General features: G+C 43.5%; 1 protein-coding gene across 1 annotated transcript in view; it reads right to left on the bottom strand.

Moving 5' to 3' along the window:
* Positions 1-20,674: 20,674 nt before the first annotated feature.
* Positions 20,675-24,262, bottom strand: part of CCDC169 (coiled-coil domain containing 169) — a 29,675-nt gene continuing 26,087 nt past the window's right edge. Inside the window, exon 8 of the mRNA XM_068395536.1 lies at positions 20,675-20,777. Coding sequence (XP_068251637.1) covers positions 20,675-20,777 — 103 coding nt within the window. The remainder of the gene's footprint in view (positions 20,778-24,262) is intronic.

Here is a 24,262-nt window from a genome sequence, read left to right as displayed (position 1 = left end):
CTCTCTCTTTCTTTTCTTGAGAGGGAATCTTAAGACTATTCTCCCAACTTAAGGAGGGATCATGTCTCTTATAGGCTGATAAATTGGATAATTTCCTGAACATGGGAAAACTAAAAAAAAAACCCCCAGATTTTCTAACTCTTTCTAAGATTTCTGGAGTTCACCAAAGTAATATTTGAAAGATGTTTTAATATAACAGGATTTAGTCAAGAAAAGTCTATAACGTAACAAAATAGTTACCTGCCTTATTCAGTGTTCATAGTACAGGTCACTATGGCCTGGCAGCTGGAAATTTGACAGCATATTAATGTAGTTGATCCAGAACCCCTCCATTCTTCTTGTACATGCACAAACAGGTTTTTTCTTCCTTTTTTTTTTTTCTTCACTATTTCCAGATGCATGTCCCAAGCAGTCTTTCTCCTCCCTTGCTCACATTGCTGCAGAAACCTAGCAAGAGTTGGGCTGCAGAAACCATTGCTGCAGAAACCTAGCAAACCACTAGATTCAGACCAGCAAGATGTTTGCCTTGGAGTGATGAGCAGACCTTGCATCAGTATGAAATAGGGCTCCCTCCTTATTCTGAACCATACATTGATCCCCTCCAGCCCCAATGATGAGTATGGTGCATCTCTGCTTACAATCCCCTCCCCCCAAAAAGAAACAAATCCTGACCAGTCAGATTTTGGCATACCATAGAATCACAGAATTGTTTTCGTTGGAAAGGACTTTTATCCCTGACAACTGTGTCATGCTGCAGTCACAGAGGACCTTCACTCTTGAAAAACCTCTGTCTTAGTAAAGCTCAACTTACAAATATGGAGAAAAGAGAAGATTCTGCTTTATACTTCTGCATGCTTTAAAAGCTGCCTGTGAAAGGCAGGGGTGAGGACTGAAGTTAAGACAGTCATTGAGGGAAATGGGATTCTGGCATGAAGAACTGGATCAGCACACCCTGCACTCACCCACCACCAGAGGAAAGAGTAACTTCTGGTCTTTTTAACTGCGATTGCTTTGTTCCTCTTTCTGTATTCCCATGGAGCTTGGCTGCAGGCTGGCTGGCTGAGCTGATGGGAAAGTGAAGATAGGCACCCGTGTAAAGAAAAAAAGACTGCCTATAAACTAGCCCTGCCAAGGTCCCCAGCAAGATACTCAGGACATCTGACAGCCCACACCAGTGCTCAAAGCATCTTTAAATTTGATTATTCCTGCTTGTTCGTGAATGGAAAACAAAAGGTTGCTTAAGTCAAAACTGGTTTGAGTCCCATGAAGTAGCATCACAAACTATTAATATTTCTTTGACTAGGGTATTGCTACTGACTTGCTGCAGTCTCACACTGCCTCTCTTGTTGGCTCATAGCTCCTTTGACAGCTGTGGTGAGTGAAAAATCTCCCTTGGTGGCTTTTGCGTGGTCATTTCTACTAAATTTCCGAGCACTGTATTCTAGTGTATGTTCCATCTTGTAAGAGAAGGTGATAGATAGTCCTGAGACAGTCTGGCCCCAGTTTCTGGAGAGCAAAACACTGCACACACATAAACATACAACTGTCAGAGCTGCTCATGGGAATACCTCCAGGTAACTCATAGCAGGGTGCCAAGGGACTTGGTCTCAGAGAGCATCCATGATAGATCTACTTATACTTGGTGCCTTTATAATGACATGTATAGCCACACAAACAGCACTTAGAAGACCAATGACCCAGGCTATTATAAGACTAAGAAAAATTACTCCTGAAAAGGGACAGGTTATACACTTGCCAAGATCCTCTTCTTGTGCATGTTACATACACCTGGTGTATTGACACTCAGCAGTGAAGACGAATGACTGAGATACAGGTCCTGAAGGACCCACATCTGTCAGGAATACATCCGTGCCATGACATGGGCTGGTGGTGATGGATGTCCAGGCATTAGATGTCTCTTACGAGTCCTTTCATTTCTTTGAAGTGTTTTTGCAGTGTAAATATGGGGGAAAAATCAGTTAAGCACAAGGAAGTATTTTTAGGCAGGGTTTACAATATTGTAAAACATCCTAGAAGGAATTCAGAGCGTCTGAGAAATCCTATCTTGAATATACCTTGTATAACCAGACAGTGCCTGAAGAATTAATATAACATCATTTCCCCCCCTTTATTTGCTGCAGGAGATCAAACAGCTGTTCATGGTAATAACTTAATTTGTTCTCTAGTTAAAATGATTTGAAGAATGTATATTCCCCTTGAAAGCAAGCTGTGTTGCAGCAATTGCTTAATGTATTAACACCACCACTCACCATCTTGGCTTCTTCTGGGAGGAGGAAAGGAGCATGAGCCCTTCCCAAGGAACACAGTCCCATTTCACTTCATATGTCGTGGCTTTGTACCACAGTGGAGGAGTTCGTAGACAAAACTGTTATGTTCCTTGAAAACTAATGTTCATAGAAGTTGTACATTACAGCGTTCGGATTAAATAATTATTGGTAATATTTTCTTTAATTCATACAGGCCTAAGTCTTAAAATTGGGGAGATGTATCAGAAAGCAAAGTGAGTCCACTGTGTAAAAAAAAGTAAATATTTACTCTCTAGAATTGCTCACTGCTTCCCTTTTACTTTGCTTCCATGTATTTTACTGCTTTTTCCCCTACTCAGCATGACCCAAATTGTTCAAGTTAAATCAAGTTAAGCATATTCCTTCCTCTTCTGTCTTTTACAAAGCAGACACTAGCATTGAAACAGTCATCTGTAGTGTTTGCTCTTTACTCTTTTCATTATTCTGCATTAAACTTGGGATTGTAAAAACAGAATTTAGAAACAACTTTGTAAAAATAACAGCCATATCAATTATGAGTTTGAAAATACTTCATCCTTCATTTTACGTGCTCCATAATGCAGTGACAAATCATAATCTATCAGTCAGAAACCTTTCACTGTGATTTTTTTTTTTCTAGATGTCTTACATATTGGAATTTATTTAAGGTGCATTGCCTCTTTTCCCTGCCAACATGTGATGAAGTTTCAAACCAACCCTGCTGACTGACATGGCAGTTCTGTAAGGAACTCCGCAGTGGCAGCCATGGTGTTTTATTTGCGGGGATACATTTCCTGCTAACTCATTACTGGAAGTTTAAAAATGCATTGAAAGAAGACAGGCCTCTCCTTTTGTCCTTCCAAAAGCTGGGGGAGAAAGAGTGTGTACTGTCATTACAGTCATGCAGTTTTTCTTCCTACCTAGCTAAATGACGGCCTTTTAAAAATCCGGCTTAGAGATTCATTTTAACAACATGTCTCAAAGGCAGATTCTCAGGTGAGCTGGGTGGTGTGGAAAAGCAGATGTCAAATAGTGACTTACAGACATAAAAACATGGAGAGCGTGAAGCTGAGAAACCACACTTCTGTGGTCACCACAAGGGGATTTCAATAAAAGTTTGGAGTTTAATCTCCTCTTTGTACTTTTGGTCTATTTTTGTTCTGGAGTGAGGGAAAAGTTGGTTTCACCTTTCAGTTCTTATGCAACAGAACAAATTTAGAAAAATGTTTACATTTCTTCCTGAAGGTTTTTGCTCTGACTATGGCTATTATAAAACTGCTATAACAACAAGAGCTTAGAAAAAAATGTTTCATTTTCCTTATGTTGTGCAAATGACAGCACTGTGTGCATATCCAGTCCCCTCTGCCTGCACAACTCAGTGCACTGAGCACTTGGTTCTCCTTGCTCAATAACCACATTCTCCTAAAACTACCCATTTACTTGTTTGACAAAAAAAAAAAAATCAAAGAAATAAAGAGAAGCAAAGGGATGGAGAAAAGCATGGACCATAGGCGAGGCAAGTTCACTTGCCAGCTCTTTGAAGAAGGAAGCAGAAGGCAGCAAAAGCAAGAGCTGTGTCATTGAATTTTTTTGTTGTTTCCTCTGCTTTTCAAAGTGCCTTGGCTATTTGATCTCTAGCAGATAGGTGGTGTAGCCATTTTTCAGCAAAGGACTTATCTCTATACACCTCTTTTAGAACTATATTTCATAGTGAATGGCAAGATAAACTTTCCCTACTGATCTTCAAAACAACCTGCAAGCAAAATGGCAAGAAATCACACTATCTTTCTCTTAATTTCTCTTTCTGAATCTCACTTTTACATAGCTTTTTTTTGATCATGCTCTCTCAATGAATGTTGGTGCTGCTTGACCTTTAAATGTCAAAATCCATTTGTGACTGTGAACTCTGTGGCCATGTACCATGTGTGAATGTCTAATATACATAAGAATCAAGAGGTATATTTCATGATGCACAGCTAGGCTTATGAATTCATTTTATTATTCCTATCACCTCCCCACTCCCATGAAAATAAATTTTCAACTAGCTACTGCTATTTTCAGAAGAGAGTAGGGAGAGTATATACAGGCAAGCTGATTGACATAAGTCAGCTTACTCTTCCAGCTAAAGGTCTGAGTCTGCAAGCTGTTTCTTGTGGGTGGATCTCTGTGCTTAGATCGAGAAGCCTGCAGAATTTAAACTGAAATCAGCTACAGCTAAGATATAAGGCATAAACTCTTACTTTAAAAGTTCTTCACGTGAAAAACCACTTACAAAGTGAAGTCACTTTACATATTATTATTACCACTTTCCGTTTGCTCCTGATCAGTTTTAACATACAAATATTCTCTGTATTTTAATTTTTTGTGTTTGTCTCACATTGGGCAACAAGAAGAGGCTCCTGTCACTGCATCTACCTGGGTGAAAACTGAAATCTGAACAAAATATCCCATCTTTTTCCTTGAAAAGTTATGGAGAAAGGCAGAGCAGAGGAGACAGTCATGAGGAGGGAACTGAAAATATTCCCAGTACAGTCAACATTTTCATTCAGGCTTGTCTCTCTAACCCAAAGCTGTTTGGCAATGATTCAGTCATAACAGATGTTCTGTACCAATCTCAGCTAGGACAAAATAGCAGATTTTGTCCAGTTCTCATGACAGTAAAAAAAAGAAGACAAAAGGTCCTTTTCCTCCATCAGTTTCTGAAGCAGAACGTGACAGATTTTGAAGGGAGAGTGAAAAATACTGATTAACTTGAAACTATTTCTCTCACTCACTTGGTCTAGGCTGGTAGAAATGGCTGTCACAAAGGAACAGGATCAGGGCTCTGCTGCAGAAGCACTCCACGGCCTGAACAGCCTGCAGGAAGATCATCATTGTAGGAATCTGGGTATAATATCTTGCTGAGTGGCCAGACAATAAACTCAAATAATCCCATTTTTCTGGTTTACAGAAAACGCAAGCATGAACAATTTCCACCATTCATTCAGTTTTCTTGTTTCACCTTTCTGAGTTAGAAGGCACAGATTCATTTGCAGATTTTTACCAGTGATGCCTGTCACATTGAGATGGAGACACCTCTAGAACATGACAGAATTACAGTGCTTACAACACCCACAGGAAACAGTTGTTATCCCACAGGCAAGTGAGAAATTGAGTCACCGTATCACCATCATCATCTCCTACAGCCCAGTCGAGTGTCCTAATTACAACATCAATCCTTATTCAGAATCATCTAAGTAACATGAAGTCTTAAAAGTAAGTACCTCTGTAGTATTGTGGAGCCTTGCCAGCAGAGCAAGCAGTCTCACACTTCAGTTATGGACATCTAGGCTAGATCATGACCTGCAGGATGACCTCAGGAGGTACTGTAGGCCAAAGCAAGGGCTCTTCAATATTCCCCTGATGAAGTGCCTTATCCTGAAGTAAATGGGGCATGGCCATCACTGGGAACTTTCCACCCAGCCATGAGGAGCTCCCTCCTCTGTGTTCACTAGTACACATACTGATCCAGCACTACGCAGGTTTACTGAGCCTTCCTCCCAATCAAAGGAGCTAATTTGATTACTTATTGGCCTTTAGAAAGCAAATTTAAAAGTAATCATCTATTCTCAGCTGAACCACTTCTCCTTTCAAAAATGTTTTCCCAAGAGCTCAGCTCAGATGAATGGGATGTTGTCTATGAAGTTGTACGGCTTGCCTGCAATTTCCACCCACCATTCTGAAGAAGGTATCTGATAGTTAAAGGAACAACACAGCAAAAAGAAAGAAAATCTTCATATTACAAAAGCAAGAAAATCCTCTTTCAGTTAGATAACTGCCACCTGAGAACAAAATTACAGGTATTGCAGATTTTTGTGGTTTGTCATGTATTAGCTTCAAGTTTTCTCATACGGTGCAAGTCTCCTCCAAGTGGGCAGGCACACTGAATGTGTGCTCCCTGCCGAGCGCTATTGCACTGGGAACATTGGTAATAATGATGGTGATATGTCCTCACAGAAAGCAATACCTGTATTCCTCTGTACTGAAAACACTGCTTTCAGCAGCTGAAATAGTGCATTCCACCTGAAAATTCAAAGACGAAACCAAGACTCATAAATAGAATATGAATCATTAAAAGTCATTAAAAACCTTTGGTATGAAGTATTTCCCAAAGATTTGTTTTCATGTTTTCTTTGTTGAAAGTAAAACACATATATTAGAACAACAAGCATCAACATTTGATAGTGCGTTTCCATTTTTTCCATAGCAAACAGTTTCCTTATTCCAGGGAAGCTGCAATCCTGGACATGGCAGGTGAAGCTGCAATCCTAGACACGGCAGGTGTCCTCTAGGCTGCCTTTGATTTCCTACCTTTTCTACCAGAAAACTCAAGCAGCTTTTCTCAAAAACCATCTGCACTTCTCAGGTTTGTGATGCCACTACCCCATTATGAGCCAGGTGCCTCAAAGTAACTTTAGCATTCAAGTATGATATTGACTTCTTTAATGCTTTCACCACAGTCTTGGTTTAAAACCACAGGGCAAGATGTGTGTAAAAAGAGGCTTATTTGGTAACAGTGTTGTACTTGGAGAGAAAATCTACCAGTATTTCTGCACACACTGAAGAAGCCTAAACTCAGCCTTCCCAAGAGTCACTAGCTTGACTAATCAGCTCATAGACAGAATGCTTTTGATATCACTGCTTTGTGAAAATTGTCCAAATTACCACTTCAGGCTCTTTAATATCAGTTGTGATTGGACAGGCTGGATCAATGGGCCGAGGCCAACTGTATGAGGTTCAACAAGGCCAAGAGCCAGGTCCTGCACTTGGGGCACAATAACCACGTGCAACACTACAGGCTTGGGGAAGAGTGGCTGGAAAGCTACCTGGTAGAAAAGGACCTGGGGGTGTTGATCGATGGCCAGCTGAATATGAGCCAGCAGTGTGCCCAGGTGGCCAAGAAGGCCAACAGCATCCTGACTTGGATCAGAAATAGTGTGGCCAGCAGGACTAGGGCAGTGATCATCCCCCTGTACTCGACCCTGGTGAGACTGCACCTTGAATACTGTGTTCAGTTTTGGTCCCCTCACTATAAGAAAGACATTGAAGTGATGGAGAGAGTCCAAAGATGGGCAATGAAGCTGGTGAAGGGTCTAGAGCACAAGCCTTAAGAGGAGCAGCTGAGGGAACTGGGGTTGTTTAGCCTGGAGAAAAAGGAGGTTCAGGGGAGACCTTACTGCTCTCTATAACTACCTGAAAGGAAGTTGTAGCGAGGTGGGTCAGTCTCTTCTCCAATAGGTGATAGGACAAGACGAAATGGCCTCAAGCTGCATCAGGGGAGGTTTAGATTGGATATTAGGAAAAATTTCTTCACCAAAAGAGTTACCAAACATTGGAACAGGCTGCCCAGGGAAGCGGTCGAGTCACCATCCCTGGAGGTATTTAAAAGATGTGGTGTTTAGGGACATGATTTAGTGGTGGACTTGGCAGTGCTAGGTTAATGGCAGGACTCGACGATCTTAAAGGTCCTTTCCAACCAAAACAATTCTGTGATTCTATGATTCTAAGGTCAGTGAGCAAGCAGAAGAGGGAGACTGATCTGTTACATTTAAAGTAATGCTTCATAGGCAACAATAAAGAGTAAGAACTGACCAGGTAAGAGCATCACTGGCAGAGACATATATACTAGAACTGTTGATTTGCCAGGGAGAGGGTGAAAAAGTCACACAAAACCTCTTCAGCATTCCTTATTAAGGAGACCTTTTCCTTTCAGTTGATTATGATTACTCTCAGTCTTCTTGTACACACATACATTCCACAACATAAAGTGGTATTTAAAAAAAACCAAACTATTTTATTTAACCACTCCAGCAGAGCATTTGCTGTTTTTCAAACACCAATGAATTCTGAATGTGGAAAACATGTATGTTGCAATGTATGTGCAATGACATCAGTGATGCATTTATTTCTGTACTGTAGAAAACCGTTAACAAGAAACCATCAAAAGGCTGAACTGTTCCAAAGACATTTGAGGGATCTGAAATGGTGTACAGCACAGAATTTTCCAGTTAAGCTGCATTTCATCATGAAGTGGTCAATAACTGAAATGGAAGCTCTCCCCAGAAATAGCTTCCCTACTTGTTTTGGGTAAGATAAAGCAGAGTTAATGGGAGCTCTCCACTGTTCTTGGTCATCATCCTGATAACAGGGTGTCCTTGTTTAGCCCACACCCAGGGCTAAACAATAAACAGCTTTTCTATCACCCAATGTCCCTTCCCCAAATGAGGAAGGGAATTAGGAGAAGGAGGGAAACTTGAAGTTAAAGAGATTTAATGAAATAAAGAAATCAATATAAATGACAACACAAAAGAGATAAAACTATACTTATCTATAGAGAACCAGCAAGTTGCTCTAGGAATCACAATCACTCGAAATAACTAAAAAGTAAAGAAAAACAAAAAGAGCAAAAATAACCCCCCTCTCTTCCCAGCAAGCCCTTCCTTTTATAGTGAACTTGATGTTAATGATATAGGATACACCTGTGGGCCAGCCTGGGTCAGCTGTCCTGGATTTAACTGCTGAGGGCCTTGATCGCCATGGCTGGCCACAAACTGAAACCAAATGCCAATGAAAGCAGGACACTGGGCTACTGGCTGGCTTAGGCTTCCCCCCATTCAGCAAAACTCATCCTTCGATTCCTAACTTTCTCCATGTGGCGTTCAGAGAGCATCAGTGGCAGATTCCCTTTCTGGAACCTGACTTTCAAGTCCTGTATAATTTGGGCCTTCTTTGAATGTACTCTGTGAAGTCCCTTGAAAATCTGACTCTTAATGTAAATGTTTCACTCTCTTTTTAAGGGTCCAGGAATCTACTGGATACTGTTAGAAAGTTTTTGCACAGATACATTGGGCAAGTACCTCAGTTACGCTTACACTCCACAGCTCAAAAGGAAAGCCAAAAGCATACAGGTTTCCTTTACAACATTTTCTCTCTCTTTTTTCTTTATATAAGAATTCAACCAGTCCATTAAACTTGTTAAGCTTTCTCTCTGCAAGTAAATAATTTATGCCCTCAGCAAGCCTCTTTTCTTCTGTAGCAGAAGTATCTTCCTTGCCTCTGAGCACATTTTTAGATCTAAAATAGTCCCTCAAAGGTATTTCTTAAGTAAACCTTTCAAAGACTTTTACAGAGTAACCTTCCTTCCCTCCTCCTGCTTTGTACCAATGCTTGTTTTAAAATGAAGTTTATATGAAGTTTGATACTACAATATTTTTATAGAAATGCTGAACTTTCCCTCACAATAACTCAAGCCAAAGCTTGTATGGACCAGTTTTGTCTTTCATTGCATGAATCTATTATTTAGATTTTGGGGGAGATTTTGGGGTTTAGGGGTTTTTTTTTTGGTGGTGATGTGGGATTTTTTTTGCACATCACCAGAGCAGCTTTGCCTGGGAAAGCAGCAGGGTGCTGTTTGTCCTCTGTAGTGTTAGTATGTTCTTTTTTCCATTTTCTGAATCTTTGAGCAGAGACCGTTCCTTCTTTCCTCCTTGGTGATCGCCATGGGCACTGCTCCTAAATGATACTTCCCTGAGACCAGACAAGCAGCCCATAGAGCCATACTAAGCAGTACAATTCAAGTAATTTCCAGTTAAAAGTTTTGATGGTGAGAAGGGAGACGGCAGAAAGTTCAAAAAGGGCATAGCAGGCACTGATGCGGCCAGCTCTGGCATTAGGAAACAGATGGTGCTGGGCATTCAGCAGGCCAGAAAATAACAACTGAACTCTTCTATGGCTCAGGCTTGCAGGTGATCAACTTTAATAAAACGAGATGAAGGAATAAGTTTGCCGTACTGTGAAATGCTACAGTGAGAAAGTATGTGCTGCAGATACCAGAGAACAGAAGAACAAGCAATTAAAGCAATTAAGTAGGTGGGGGAGACTACTAGGAGGAGCAAGACAGTATTTTTGCTGAGGTTTTTGGAATATCTGCCATGAAAACTGCTATAAATCCCTCCACCGAACGCCAGCCCAGAGGGACAGTGTGAAGTGCCAGATCTCTGCAGAGGCTTTAGCACAAGTTCACATCTCACTTTAGCACAAGTTCACATCTCGCTTTCACACAGGTTGACTTCTCTTCTACCTCTATTCTTCTTAGCCTTTCCAAGAAATGCTAATTGCAATGGTGTCCACATAGCGATGAAATAATCAAAGAATGGAGAATGCTCTGCTCTTCTGAATCATGAAATACTATCAAATGCTGATAGCTAACATTAAAAGAATGCGTGTTGCTATAATGGTTGAATTTTCTCCTAAATGTCCCACCTCCTAAATGTGTGGCTTCAAGTTACATGTGAGATCTTAACACAAAGGCCCGGGGGACGTGGGGAGGACAGAGTAAGTGCATGAACCCACCACAGAAGGTAACTCGTACCCACGTGCCATGTGCTAAAACTGTAAACCCTGGACTGCCAGTAACAATCTGGGGCATGATAATCCCTTAATGAGCTAACAGCAGGTGCTGAAGTGCTTAAAGCAAATCACTCCTGCATTTTAGCGAGTTGTTATTTATGTCATCGCTATCAACAAGTGGAAATCTGACAGGACTGGTGGCAGACAGTGACCTCTGCTACTGGGGGCTGGGAGCTGCAGGGCATCCCCCGGGCAGGCAGGGCAGGGCAGGCAGGGCCTGGCCTGTCCCACCGCCCCAGCCACGTGCAGGGAGCTGGGGGCACTGGGGGCAGCCCCAGGGCATCGGGCACCTCTCTGGGGATGGGGACAGCTGAGGCCAGGACAGGACATCTGCCTGCAAGCAGGGTTGGGGATCAGGCCCAGTGAGAGGAGCCAGGGTCAGACACAGCCTGGGATGGCTGAGGCACCAATCTGGCCAATTTGAGTGTTTGTAACACCAAGTTTTTGGTCTTCTAATTTTGATGGGGTTGAAAAGAGGTATTTCTTTTGTCTCCAGCAAGAATTTTGTTGATTCGGGTTGTTAGGAATTCCCATTACTTGTCCAGCTTGGCACGTCTATGGGTACACCCAGAAACACCAGCCACTGGAGAGGTATTCATACAAATTAAGAAACATTGGCCAAGGCAGCAATGAGGACAGCAGAACTCAGTAAGTTTTCAGACTTGGTGCTTCACTGCATATGTCCGAAGTGGACAACACAGCACAGACATACGGTCTTCCGCTCCTTTCCTCACCAGCCACGCAAAGGACACACAGTTCTCACACTCCTCCGAGCCAGAATGGCCACGGCAGTACAGGAGCAGTGTCCATCCTCACTGTTCAGGTGCTGATGAGAGACCAAAGGCTTGGCCTGAGAGATGATTTCTGATGACAGTCTAAGGCATTTCATCCAAAAATTTTAAGTGTATTTGGACAAATTATCCTTACCCTGGAAATATATTACACTAATGAAGTTACGCTGTCAGCCACTGCAGGCCTGGCAGGACTTGCAAACTATTTTAATCCTCCAAGAACACATTTGCCCAGCCAATAATTTGACTTGTCATTAGTAAATTCCTGACTCAGCTTTTTAAGAGACAGGAACACACAAAGATGTATCGATCTCTAGGGTATTGATTCCTATCACGATTGCATCAGATTTCTTCTAAGGTTTGTAGCAAATTGATCTATGGGCTATATTTTCCCACCTCTATATTGGAGGTCCATGGGCTTTAGGAAAGGCTTTTTAGAATAATGCAGCAGCTTGTTGGTTTTATTTCAAAAGAACATGGAGCTTGCCAAATCTTTTCAACGGGAAGGGGAAAAAAAAGGTAATTTGCCCTTGCAAGTGCTGATGCAACATGAGAATAGATCTGTGGGCCTCGTAAATACCGTCCTTAAAGAACGGGTCCTCTGTTGTGTGCTGGGCTGCCACAAGAGGAAAAGATCAACCCAAGGGAGAGTCAAATTGCAGCTCAGCATTTCTTCTTGGCTCAGACTCTCTACTGATCTTGGGTGTCACTCTCCCTAACCAGAGCAAGAAAAATAAAGGCTTTTCAAGAACAGGATTCAACCTACCTAGCTACATGTTAGACAGGTTATTCTGAATCTGTCATCCTACATTCTCTTTCTAGTCAGTGTAGAGAAACCCAGTAGATGTGTCATCTGATCCATTTTAAGCATCTTTGTTAGAAGGAGAACTGTTCTCTGAAGGCGTCTGTTTCTTTCCATTGACTACTCATGGAGTATACAGCAATTAGTTCAGACTCAGATGCATGACTTTTAAGCCCCAGGCTGGGACAGATGATTCCCACACTTATATTTCCTTTTTTTCCTCTTCTGCTCTTTTTTAAGATGTCTCAGTATCCTATTCCTAATCAGCACAGGATGAATCAAGGGGGCACACCCTTGTTGCTTCATCCTTCCCTCAGAATAACCCTTCAGCTGTGCATGATTCTTCTGCCCCCAGCTTGCATTGCTCCATTACACCGCATCATTCCTTAGCAGATTCCCCACAAGACACTTGCTAATTGTGAGGAGGGATCTGACAGCTGCAGGAGGAAGAGCCTGTTGTACCGAGTGGTGGGGGAGCGAGGCGCATCCTTGGCCACACCTCACAAGGGGTCCTTCTCTTTCCATGGCTGACATTTTTCCCTTTGACAAGATTTGTACAGCAACTGGTGACACTGCTGGGCTGTGTTCATCGGGAAATACCCCGACATGAATCTTTACTGGTAATTCTTCTCAGTAAGATGCAGCAGCCACAGCTGTTGAGTTTCTGAATCAACATAGCACCAAAGTTATTAATTTTCATGGTAAGACAAAAGAAAACCCATCTGATTTAGATCACAGAATCACAGAATCACAGAATCACAGAATCACAGAATCACAGAATCACAGAATCACAGAATCACAGAATGTTAGGGATTGGAAGGGACCTCGAAAGATCATCTAGTCCAATCCCCCTGCCGGAGCAGGATTGCCTAGACCATATCACACAGGAACGTGTCCAGGCGGGTTTTGAATGTCTCCAGAGAAGGAGACTCCACAACCTCTCTGGGCAGCCTGTTCTAGTGTTCAGTCACCCTCACCATAAAGAAGTTTTTCCTCATATTTATGTGGAAACTCCTGTGTTCCAGCTTGCACCCATTGCCCCTTGTCCTGTCAAGGGATGTCACTGAGAAGAGCCTGGCTCCATCCTCATGACACTTGCCCTTTACATATTTATAAACATTAATGAGGTCACCCCTCAGTCTCCTCTAAGCTAAAGAGACCCAGCTCCCTCAGCCTCTCCTCATAAGGGAGATGTTCCACTCCCTTAATCATCTTCGTGGCTCTGCGCTGGACTCTCTCTAGCAGTTCCCTGTCCTTCTTGAACTGAGGGGCCCAGAACTGGACACAATATTCCAGATGCGGCCTCACCAGGGCAGAGTAGAGGGGGAGGAGAACCTCTCCCGACCTGCTGACCACACCCCTTCTAATACACCCCAGGATGCCATTGGCCTTCTTGGCCACAAGGGCACACTGCTGGCTCATGGTCATCCTGTTGTCCACTAGGACCCCCAGGTCCCTTTCCCCTACGCTGCTCTCCAACAGCTCTGCCCCCAACTTGTACTGGTACATGGGGTTGTTCTTGCCCAGATGCAGGACTCTACACTTGCCCTTGTTATATTTCATTAAATTTCTCCCCGCCCAACTCTCCAGCCTGTCTAGGTCTCTCTGAATGGCTGCGCAGCCTTCCGGTGTGTCAGCCACTCCTCCCAGTTTTGTGTCATCAGCGAACTTGCTGACAGTGCACTCTATTCCCTCATCCAAGTCATTAATGAATATATTGAATAGTACTGGTCCCAGTACCGACCCTTGAGGGACTCCGCTAGACACAGACCTCCAACTGGACTCAGTCCCATTGACCACCACTCTCTGGCTTCTTTCCTTCAGCCACTTCACAATCCACCTCACTACCCGATCATCCAGACCACACTTCCTCAGTTTAGCTGCAAGGATGCTGTGGGAGACCGTGTCAAACGCTTTACTGAAATCGAGATAGACCACATCCACAGCTTTACCATCATCTATCCACCGGGTTATGTCCTCATAAAAGGCTATCAAGTTGGTTGAGCATGACTTTCCCTTGGTGAAGCCATGCTGAGTGCCCCTAATGATCCCCCTATCCTTGATGTGCTTAGAGACAGCACCAAGGACAAGTTGTTCCATCACCTTTCTGGTGATGGAGGTGAGGCTGACCGGTCTATAGTTACCCGGGTCCTCCTTCTTGCCCTTTTTGAAGACTGGAGTGACATTCGCTTTCCTCCAGTCCTCAGGCACCTCTCCCGTTGCCCACGACTTAGTAAAGATGATGGAGAGTGGCCTAGCAATGACTTCCGCCAGCTCCCTCAGCACCCGCGGGTGCATCCCATCAGGGCCCATGGATTTATGGGCGTCCAGATTGCTTAATTGGTCCCTGACCCAGCCCTCATCTACCAAGACAGATTCCTCCTCTATCCTGACTTCTTCTGGGGCCGCAGGGGTCCGGGGCTCCTCAGGACAGCCTCCAGCAGTATAGACAGAGGCAAAGAAGGCATTCAGTAACTCCGCCTTCTTTTTATCCTCTGTCTCCAGGGCCCCCACCTCATTCATCAGTGGGCCTACATTGCCTCTAGTGTTGGCTTTACCTGCAAAGTATTTGAAGAAGCCCTTTCTGTTGTCCTTGACCTCTCTTGCAAGGTTTAATTCCAAGGAGGCCTTAGCTTTCCTAGTTGCCTCCCTACATCCTCTGACAACAGACTTATAGTCCTCCCAAGTGGCCAGCCCCTCCTTCCATGATCTGTACACCCTCTTCTTCCACTTGAGTTTGCCCAGCAGTTCCCTGTTTAACCATGCAGGTCTCCTGGTACCCTTCCTTGACTTCCTACCTGTTGGGATGCTCTGATCTTGAGCTCGGAAGAAGCAGTCCTTGAATGCTAACCAACTATCTTGGGCCCCCTTACCTTCTAGTACCCTGTCCCATGGGATTTCCCCTAGTAATTGCTTGAAAAGGCCAAAGTTGGCCCTCCTGAAGTCCAGGGTTGTGATTCTGCTAGCTATTCTGTTCCTGCCACATGAGATCCTGAACTCTACCATCTCATGGTCACTACAACCAAGGCTGCCCTCAACCTTCACCTCTTCAACCAGACCCTCCTTGTTAGCGAGAACAAGATCCAGCAGCGCTCCTCTCCTAGTTGGCTCATCCACCATTTGCATCAGAAAGTTATCATCAATGCACTGGAAGAACCTCCTGGACTGAGGATGGCTGGCTGAGTAGGCCTCCCAGCAAATATCAGGGTAGTTGAAATCCCCCACAACAACCAGACCCTGTAATTGCGAGACTGCTCTCAGCTGCCTGTAGAAGGCCTCATCAACCTCCTCATCCTGATCCGGTGGCCTGTAATAGACACCCACAACAGTATCACCCCTGCCAGCCTGCCCCTTAATTCGCACCCACAAACTCTCAACTCGCTCCTGATCCGCCCCTGGATAGAACTCAATACATTCTAGCTGCTCACTCACATAAAGAGCAACTCCACCACCTCTCCTTAGTGGCCTGTCTTTCCTGAACAAGACATAGCCATCCATGACCACATTCCAGTCATGCGAGGCGTCCCACCAAGTCTCTGTAATTGCCACTAAATCATAGCCCCCTGATCGAACACGGATTTCCAGCTCCTCCTGTTTATTCCCCATGCTGCGCGCATTGGTGTACAGGCATTTCAGGGAGCGAGCTGAGCACACCGATTTCACCCCAGGGGGATGGGAGGCCTCCTGGTCTACCTCAACACTAGAGCGTTGCCCCAGTGGTGCAAGACCAGCTACTACCCCATCCCCCTTCGAATCTAGTTTAAAGCTCTCCGAATGAGCCCTGCTAATTCCTGTCCCAGAACCCTTTTGCCCCTACGACATAAACCTTTCCCATGTATTACGGTCACGCCTGGTGTCTTATAAAACCAGCCATTATCAAAGAACCCAAAGCCCTGCCTGTAGCACCAGTCTCGTAGCCAGGCATTAATAGAGAGAATCCTACTATTCCATCCCATGTCATCACCTGAAAATGGAAGGAGGGAGGAGAAAACAACTTGTGCCCCAGACTCTTTCACCAACCGTCCTAGGGCCTTGTAGTCTTTCTTCATCCCCCTCAGACTACGGGATGCAGCTTCTTCCCCACCTGCCTGGAAGATCAGCAGGGGGTAGTAGTCTGTGGCCTTCACCAGGTTGGGGAGTTGCCTGGTGATATCCCTGATTAGGGCTCCAGGCAGGCTGCAGACCTCCCTGTGATGGGGGTCAGCTCTATTGGGCCCTCAGATCCCTTTAGGAAGGAGTCTCCAACCACTAAAACTCTTCTCTTCTTCCTTGTGGAGGAGGTAGCTATAGGCCTGTCAGGTTTTTCTGACTGTGGTGGGACCTCTGATATAGGTTGCCTCTCCACCACATCCCCATTGGACCGGCTGTATTCCACTAGGGCTTCATATCTATTGCTCAGAGGCACCTGTGGAGGCAAGGTAGGCAAGGAGGGCACTCGCCTTTTGCCACAGCCATAGACTTGCCTCCACTCACTTCTCTCCTCTAGGTTATTGTTTTCCACCTGAGAGGGGCAGAGTACACGGGTCCCTCGATCCTGGGAGCTCTCCGGCAGGTGCTCCCATTTTTGTTGCAGGGAGGGCAGAGCCTGGCTCCACCAGTCTATCTCCATTTCAGCCTCCCGAATGCTCCTAAGCCTTTCTACTTCGGCTTGAAGCCTTTCAACCTGGCTTTGCAGCTGTGCCGCTCGGCCAAGCGGATCATCTACCTGCTCACAGCACACACAGCCCCCTGTCACCACAGAGATGCTGTAGCATTCCCTGCAGCCGGCAACCTGCACTATCGCCTCCTTCCGTGGGAACTCTGTCTGGGTTCCCACATCCATTTTGGTCTTCTTCCGCCAGGTAGATACCATTGTTTTTTCACTGAGCTGGGAAATACCTGTTGGTGACACCCCTGGTTCACAGTTCCTTGGCACCTTCCTGGCCTTGTGCACTGGGAGGGAGTCAGTGCCCTCCCCAACGAGCTGCAAACGACTGCAGCCTCTCCTGCCCTAGGACACACCCAGTCACTGCTGACTCACACAGTCACTGCTGAGTCTCTCTCTCTCTCTCCTCTCTGGTCAGGGACTAGTCCCTGCCCTCCAGGAGGCTCTTTATCACCCGATCAATCAATCAATCAATTACCCAATCAACAGGGGGTGGTGCGTTTAAATCGCTTAAATCGCCCCGCGGTGCCTCTGGCTACGCCCCCTCCTCTCCTGATTCGATGCTGGGAACCTCTGGGTCTGGGGAGATCAGGCTTACTTAGGCTCATTGTGTTTTTACCAGTTGGCTTCCTTCCAGCGCTGGTGTATTTATCTTCGTATCACTTTTCAGCACCAGAAATGTACTATTCTCCCCACTCTACAGATGGGTTCCTGGAGCAGAGTTCATCTTCTCCCAGGCAGTAAAGGGAGGGGTGAGGAAGTTACATGGGAACCAGAGTGTAGGAACTTTACCAGCCTGGAAACGAAGCTCTGCTGCTTACATCAGGGAAGAGAGCACCAAGGAAGTCTTTGATGTGGAATCCTGATGGAGTAGTGGCGATCCTCAAACAAGGGCCAGGCTGCGGCAACAGAGCACTCTAACTGCAAAATTTGAAGAAACTGCATTGCCTACACCTGGAAGCCCAGATCTAACTTTGAGTTAGGGACTGCCCAAGTACCCCTGGGCACCAGTGCAAGCAGCTGATTAGCCTCTCCTGGCTAGGTGCACTGAAGCACCTGCAACAAGTCAGTACTGTGCTCTCAGCCCTGTTATGTCCCTGGTTGTAACGGGCAAAGGAACTCCATCTGGGGGTAGTTCCCCTCAAATAATCTGCCTTTCCAGAGGGAGAACTGGAGAGAGTCAAATGCTCCTATGCTAAGCGGAACAGACTACTGTCCTTCTCAGTCCTCAGCTCTATACAGTGGGTGGACAGAGTGCAACTCCTGTCACTGTTACTACCATCAGGCATACCTCTCTCTGCCCGTTGCTATCATGTGATGTGCCAGCATCTCTGGTCATGGAGAGGATGTCTGAAAACTTGGTAAAGAGAGTCACAAGCACCACAAGAAATTTCTATAAAATAATGGCAAGGGCACAGCTAAACCAGCTAGCTGTTACCTGTTCTGTGGCATGCTCTGTGTAGCTGGCAGCATCCTCCTGAAAAGACTGTCAAGACTCCACAAGTTTTCTCATGAAAGAGAACCAAAACATACCTTGATATGAAGAAAGGTTATTAGACATTGGAATGGGCTGCCCAGGGAGGTGGTGGAGTCACCATCTCTGGATGTGTTTAAGAAAAGACTGGACATGGCACTTAGTGCCATGGTCTAGTTGACATGGTGGTGTCAGGGCAATGGTTGGACTCGATGATCCCAGAGGTCTCTTCCAATCTGATTGATTCTGTGATTCTCCTCAGGCCATTACTGTACTGAACTGTACACATAAATGTATCATCTTCTTAGGCTTCAAAGAAAAAAGTCTCTTTTTAAGTCCTTAGTGAGGACTACCCATAAGGGAAGTGTCCAAGTGTCCTGCTGTGAATAAATGTCTTTCTGCCACATTTGTGCAATGTTTCCAGTTATTTTCAGGTGCTACAGGGACTGGACTTGAGTGAATTGACGAATGTTTGATTCAGAGACAGCAGTAGTAAATGTCTGCTGCATGAATCCAAGAACTGGATATTCTTCACTACTGCAGATGTCCCTTGTCTTTCATGACAATAGGACCATTATGGTGATTTTTTTCCCTCTCCTATTCCACAATGATGAATGCCAGCACAATCAAAATTTGGAAACTTTCCATGTGAAAAACAGGAACAGAAGAGTTCTGACCTAATCAGCTGTGCTATGCTTTCAACTATGACTGTGGGGGGAAATAACGGCCAGGCAGACCACCCTGCTTATGAAAGAATGGTACCAGGTGCATCATGGTAACATTAGAAATATCTGTAATAAATCTTATACTATGCAAGAGAAAAAAACAGGGTTTCCATACTGAATATGCTGTACAATACTGCAGGTCTTCTTTCTCTGCATTTTAGAATGACATCATTGATCTTTTTGTATGAGTTTAATTACAGCCTCACTTTAACGCTGCCAGTAATAAGGAACTATTAGTACTGCTCTTAAAGAGGCAAAAAGCTTTATTAGATACTGCAAAGAGCTAGGGATGCTCTTAAAAATAATAAAGGACAGTCAATCAATCAGATTTGCTCTGCGAAGAGCTTTTAAGACGTAACCCAGAGGCTTGAAGCCTCATTACCAAAACATTTTTCCTGATGCTACTTAAAAAAAATCTGCTGAACTTTAATGACTAAAATGTAGGTAATGAAACTGCAACAATAATTGCATGCTTAAGAATGAAAATACAAAGTAGTTCTACTTTCATTGAAGAGATGACTTTAAAGACTGGCACTATTTTGGACCCTAAAAATACATGGATCGCTGCCACTGAATAATACATAGAGATTTTTATGGAACCCAGACTGTGGATACAAAGGTTCAGGAAACATAATGTATATATGGTGTTTAAAAGAAACAACCCCTCCACAAGATAGGCTCTGAAGAATCCTTGATAAAAACTGCTCAGTTTTTCTTTCATTTCTTACCAATAATAGTGCCTAAAGTAGCTAGAAATGGTGCTGTGCTTCTAAACCATTCAAACAGAAAGTGGTGGTCAACACAGGATCTGTGGCAAGCCAGCTTTTAAAAAAGATAAATTTGGAGGTGTATTGTCTTCTCTGCTAGAGCAAGAAAGCTCACAGAATATATACCAACTTTATACTGTAAAGGGTCTCTACGGTATGGTATCATGTAAGAAATCAGACTGGCTAGCAAACTATGCCGTCAGTCTTTTTAAAAGCCAAATGAAAGGCACATTCAGCTGTACCACCATCAGACTACTTGAGAGTCTCTCTTTGGTGCCTATACTGAATGGGGATGCCCTTGGATGGAATTTTATCTGAGATTTACCATTTTGGGTGGTGAGATAATACTTCAGGTTACATCAGTCTGCCTTTTTCTTCTTGGTTGAGAGGACAAAAATGTTAGAGGCTTGTTTGTTTCCAATGGTTGCTGTGCAGTCAAAGGATTTACCTAGCCTATAAAGAAATTAAATGTTTTCCAAGGCTTCCCACTCCCTGACACCCAGAATCCCTGATGAGAACCAGAATGGAAAGGGTCAGAGATCACCAGAACAAAGATGACAACTGGAAGAACAATTCCGTTAGGCAGAGGAACGCTTACATTAAGGCTGCCTAGAAGACATGCCAATCTGGGTTTGGTATTATAGCATGGCACAAATACATTCATTTTCAATTTAGAAACTTTCAGTTAAATTAAATTTTTTAAAAAGCAATTGGAAGTTCTTAGCATTAATATTAAATCAGTGCTTTAGTTTTGGGAGCTGCTTCACTCCTACAGTCTTTTTAATCGATCCTTTTTGGGGATTAGCCATCTTCGGGTTTCCTGGAACACTGTATACCCCTCTGAAACAAAATGGGTGAAGTTAGTCATCAAGTGTCACATTCCCTCTAAGCTTTAACTGCTAGAAATTTGCATGCCTTTTATATTTGCATAACTGATTACTATTGTCAATTAATAAACCTGAGAGAGGAAAAAACAAGTATATTTCTGAGTTTGCAGGCTAGCAGAGCATCTAATTATACTGCATACAAACTCAATCCTCATCTCATGATCCCTGACTACTTCGTGTTACCTAAATGATGGCATTTCAAGAACATGAACAGAATACTAAACATTTGCACAAAGAGAAACGTAACTGGCTAAGGACACATTTTCATCAGTTGCATAATCCCCATCAACAAATGGAAAAACACTTCACGTAGATGTAGTCACAGTTCTCTGCAGGTATTCCACTCTGGAGACCCTTACTCTTGAGCTCATGATCTTACATAGGAAAAGCTGCCAGCAGACTTCTGAAGTGGTACTCATCATACATACATACACCACCTACTCGAACCCTACTAGAGCTGTTTTCATCCTGATCTAAGAGAAATAGTGGGAATGTAAACAAATCTCCAGCAGGGAAGTGGTGATTCCACAAACTGGAAGGGTCATTCTCATGATCAAGCAGCATCCATCTCTACTCTTACGCAATGTACATTTGTTTCTCTCCCTGTTCATTGCTACAGTGGACAGACAGCACTTTACATACTCTAGCGACAACATACAGGGTTCCAATGTCTTTCTCAAGTAACATGCATTCTGAAGGAAAATATATCACAACACCACATCATTATATTCATGATGGTAGCCAGAGAAATATTTTGTTATGCGGTAGAGCTGTGATTACATGGTCTGTGCAAATTTCAAATTTCTGGGCAAACAGCCACCAAAGTTGTCCCTAGGGCTCGATAGTCTTCTTGAGATTGACACATCCTTTGTTCCAGCTCTTACAAGCACAGTCAGGGTCTTGAAGGGACAGCTGCCCCCATAGAGATATGGAGCTGCTTCTACTCAGAGCTTGAAAGATCAGAACCCAAGGCCCCAGTTTGCTCAATAATCAATTGATTATTCAAATTCAAATTCAAATCAATTGATTACTCAAAATCAATTGATTAATCTGTAGATCATTGTAGAGCTGGACCAAGCAGACAGCGTAATTCTGCGGGGAATTCTGCAGGCAGCAAAACCTCTCTCCACCCAAAACCAGCTGGACTTATGGACTTAGAAGCCAGGTAGTTGCAGCCAGTGCAGTGTTGAAACTGAGGTAATAAGCCCTGCTATATGCCTCAGTATAACAGTAAGGGCTCAGAATGACATTAAATTAGCTGCTCAGATTGCATCAGAGACACGAGTCATCAAGACATCCATGCTTTTTCCCAATTGTCAGTGAGCCTATCTTCTTCTTGTCCTCTGAAATACCACAAAAAGGACCTCAACTGAACTTGGCTTCTGTGTTTGGATAGCCAGGAAATATAATGCATCAACAATTAAGTGTTCACAATTACTACTCAAAAATGTTTCAGTGTTGCTTTAATATATAGGTTGGGTTTTCCATACCTGTACCTATAGTTAAAACAAACATTAAATATAGTTTCTTAGCATGGTTTGAAATGCAATGAAGGTGTGTGTTTTCTGAAAGGCCAACAGAAGTGAGATAAGAACTCTGGACAGAAAATTTTCAAATTATTCTCAAGAACACATTTATTTTCAATTATGCAGGTCTTCTCTTATTTGAATGAAATTATTTCTCATTAATGTCAGCTTGAATGAACAACCTTCAGGCTGTAAATCAAAACATAATTAAAAAGGAACAATATAACAATGGCTGTGTTAACCTTGTGATAACCAAGAGGTGTTTACTTACATTCTAGTATTTCCTTAAAATACAAACTATGCCAAATCCCCATTCTTATCTCCTTGTTGCCAACTAAGACCAAAGTTTGACATGAAAATTCCAAGTCACTGGTTATAGAAGCCAATGCTTTGCAAACTGGGTCCTTTGCCACTAAGGACAATTTAAAAGATGAACAATTCCCTTCATATATGTAAAGTACTCTGAAAAGTTAAAAAAAAAATCCTCTGAGGAAAAATGGGTTGAAAGGGGATATTTTGTTACAGTATGCATCTTCTGAGACCAGCAATTACAGGACACTTTATTTCCTTTTACACTTCACTTTCTTTTGTTTGTTGTATAGAAAATTACAGAAACACACTGTCATATAATTTCAGGGTAAATAATGGTCTACAGTGCTGGTTTGGGCTGGGATAGAGTTAATTTCCTTCACAGTAGCTGGTATGGGTCTATGTTTTGGATTTGTGCTGAAAACAGTGTTGATAACACAGGGATGTTTTCGTTATGGCTGAGCAGCGCTTACACAGAGTCAAGGCCTTTGCTGCTTCTCACACCACCCCACCAGCAAGTGGGCTGGGGGTGCACAAGGAGCTGGGAGGGGACACAGCTGGGACAGCTGACCTCAGCTGACCAAAGGGATATTCCACACCATATGACGTCGTACTCAGTATATAAAGGTGGGAGAAGAAGAAAGAAGGGGAGATGTTTGGAGTGATGGCATTTGTCTTCCCAAGTTACGGTTACGCATGATGGAGCCCTGCTGTCCTGGAGATGGCTGAACACCTGCCTGCCAATGGGAAGTAGTGAATGGATTCCTTGTTGTGCTTTGCTTGTGTGCATGGCTTTTGCTTTACCTATTGAACTGCCTTTCTCAGCCCATGAGTTTTCTCACTTTTACCCTTCCAATTCTCTCCCCCATCTCACCACAGAGGGGGGTGAGTGAGCAGCTGTGTGGTGCTTAGTTGCCAGCTGGGGTTAAACCACGACATCATCTACTAAAATAAATTATTAAAAAAACCCCAGCATAATCACAGATCAGTGCTAACCCTCAGCAAATCTCAATACCTTGCTGATGATATTTAATCTCCTAGCAGAGGCAGTGAATTCTCCCAGTTCTAGCTTCCTGACCTTCTCTGCATGAGCTATGTTAAACATCACTGGGGCCAGAAGCAACACACTGTCTATATATGGGGTACCTCAGCCCCATACAGTGTTTTTTCTGTATTGAGAAACTTCAGTTATAGACTTTAATTCATATTGTACTACATTAATTCATAGTCTACTAATATCTTCTCCTGGAGCATGAAGATCCACTGTTACATTTTATGAAATGCTGTGATTCTGTGCTTACACAGAATGAAAGGATAAAGCTAATAAGCAACTATGTCTACACAATTTCATGCTTATAATTTACTCACTACATTTTCAGATGTTCCCAATACGTATTGTGTATGCTCATTTTAATAATATAGGTAAGTGGGTTCATGGAAGAATATTTGCTGTGAGATACTGAATACATAAAAACCATACTAGCTCAGGAAGTCTTGAAATATAAAGTATTTGAGAGAGTTCCAAAAGCAAATATTCTATCTGCCTGCTTACACACTTTTGAAGGCATCTACTTACTGTCACTGAAGGCAGGATACTGGGTCC

Source organism: Nyctibius grandis, chromosome 2 (assembly GCF_013368605.1).
Source record: "Nyctibius grandis isolate bNycGra1 chromosome 2, bNycGra1.pri, whole genome shotgun sequence".
NCBI classification, from domain to species: domain Eukaryota; kingdom Metazoa; phylum Chordata; class Aves; order Nyctibiiformes; family Nyctibiidae; genus Nyctibius; species Nyctibius grandis.
This window is presented reverse-complemented; position numbering and strand designations above follow the sequence as displayed.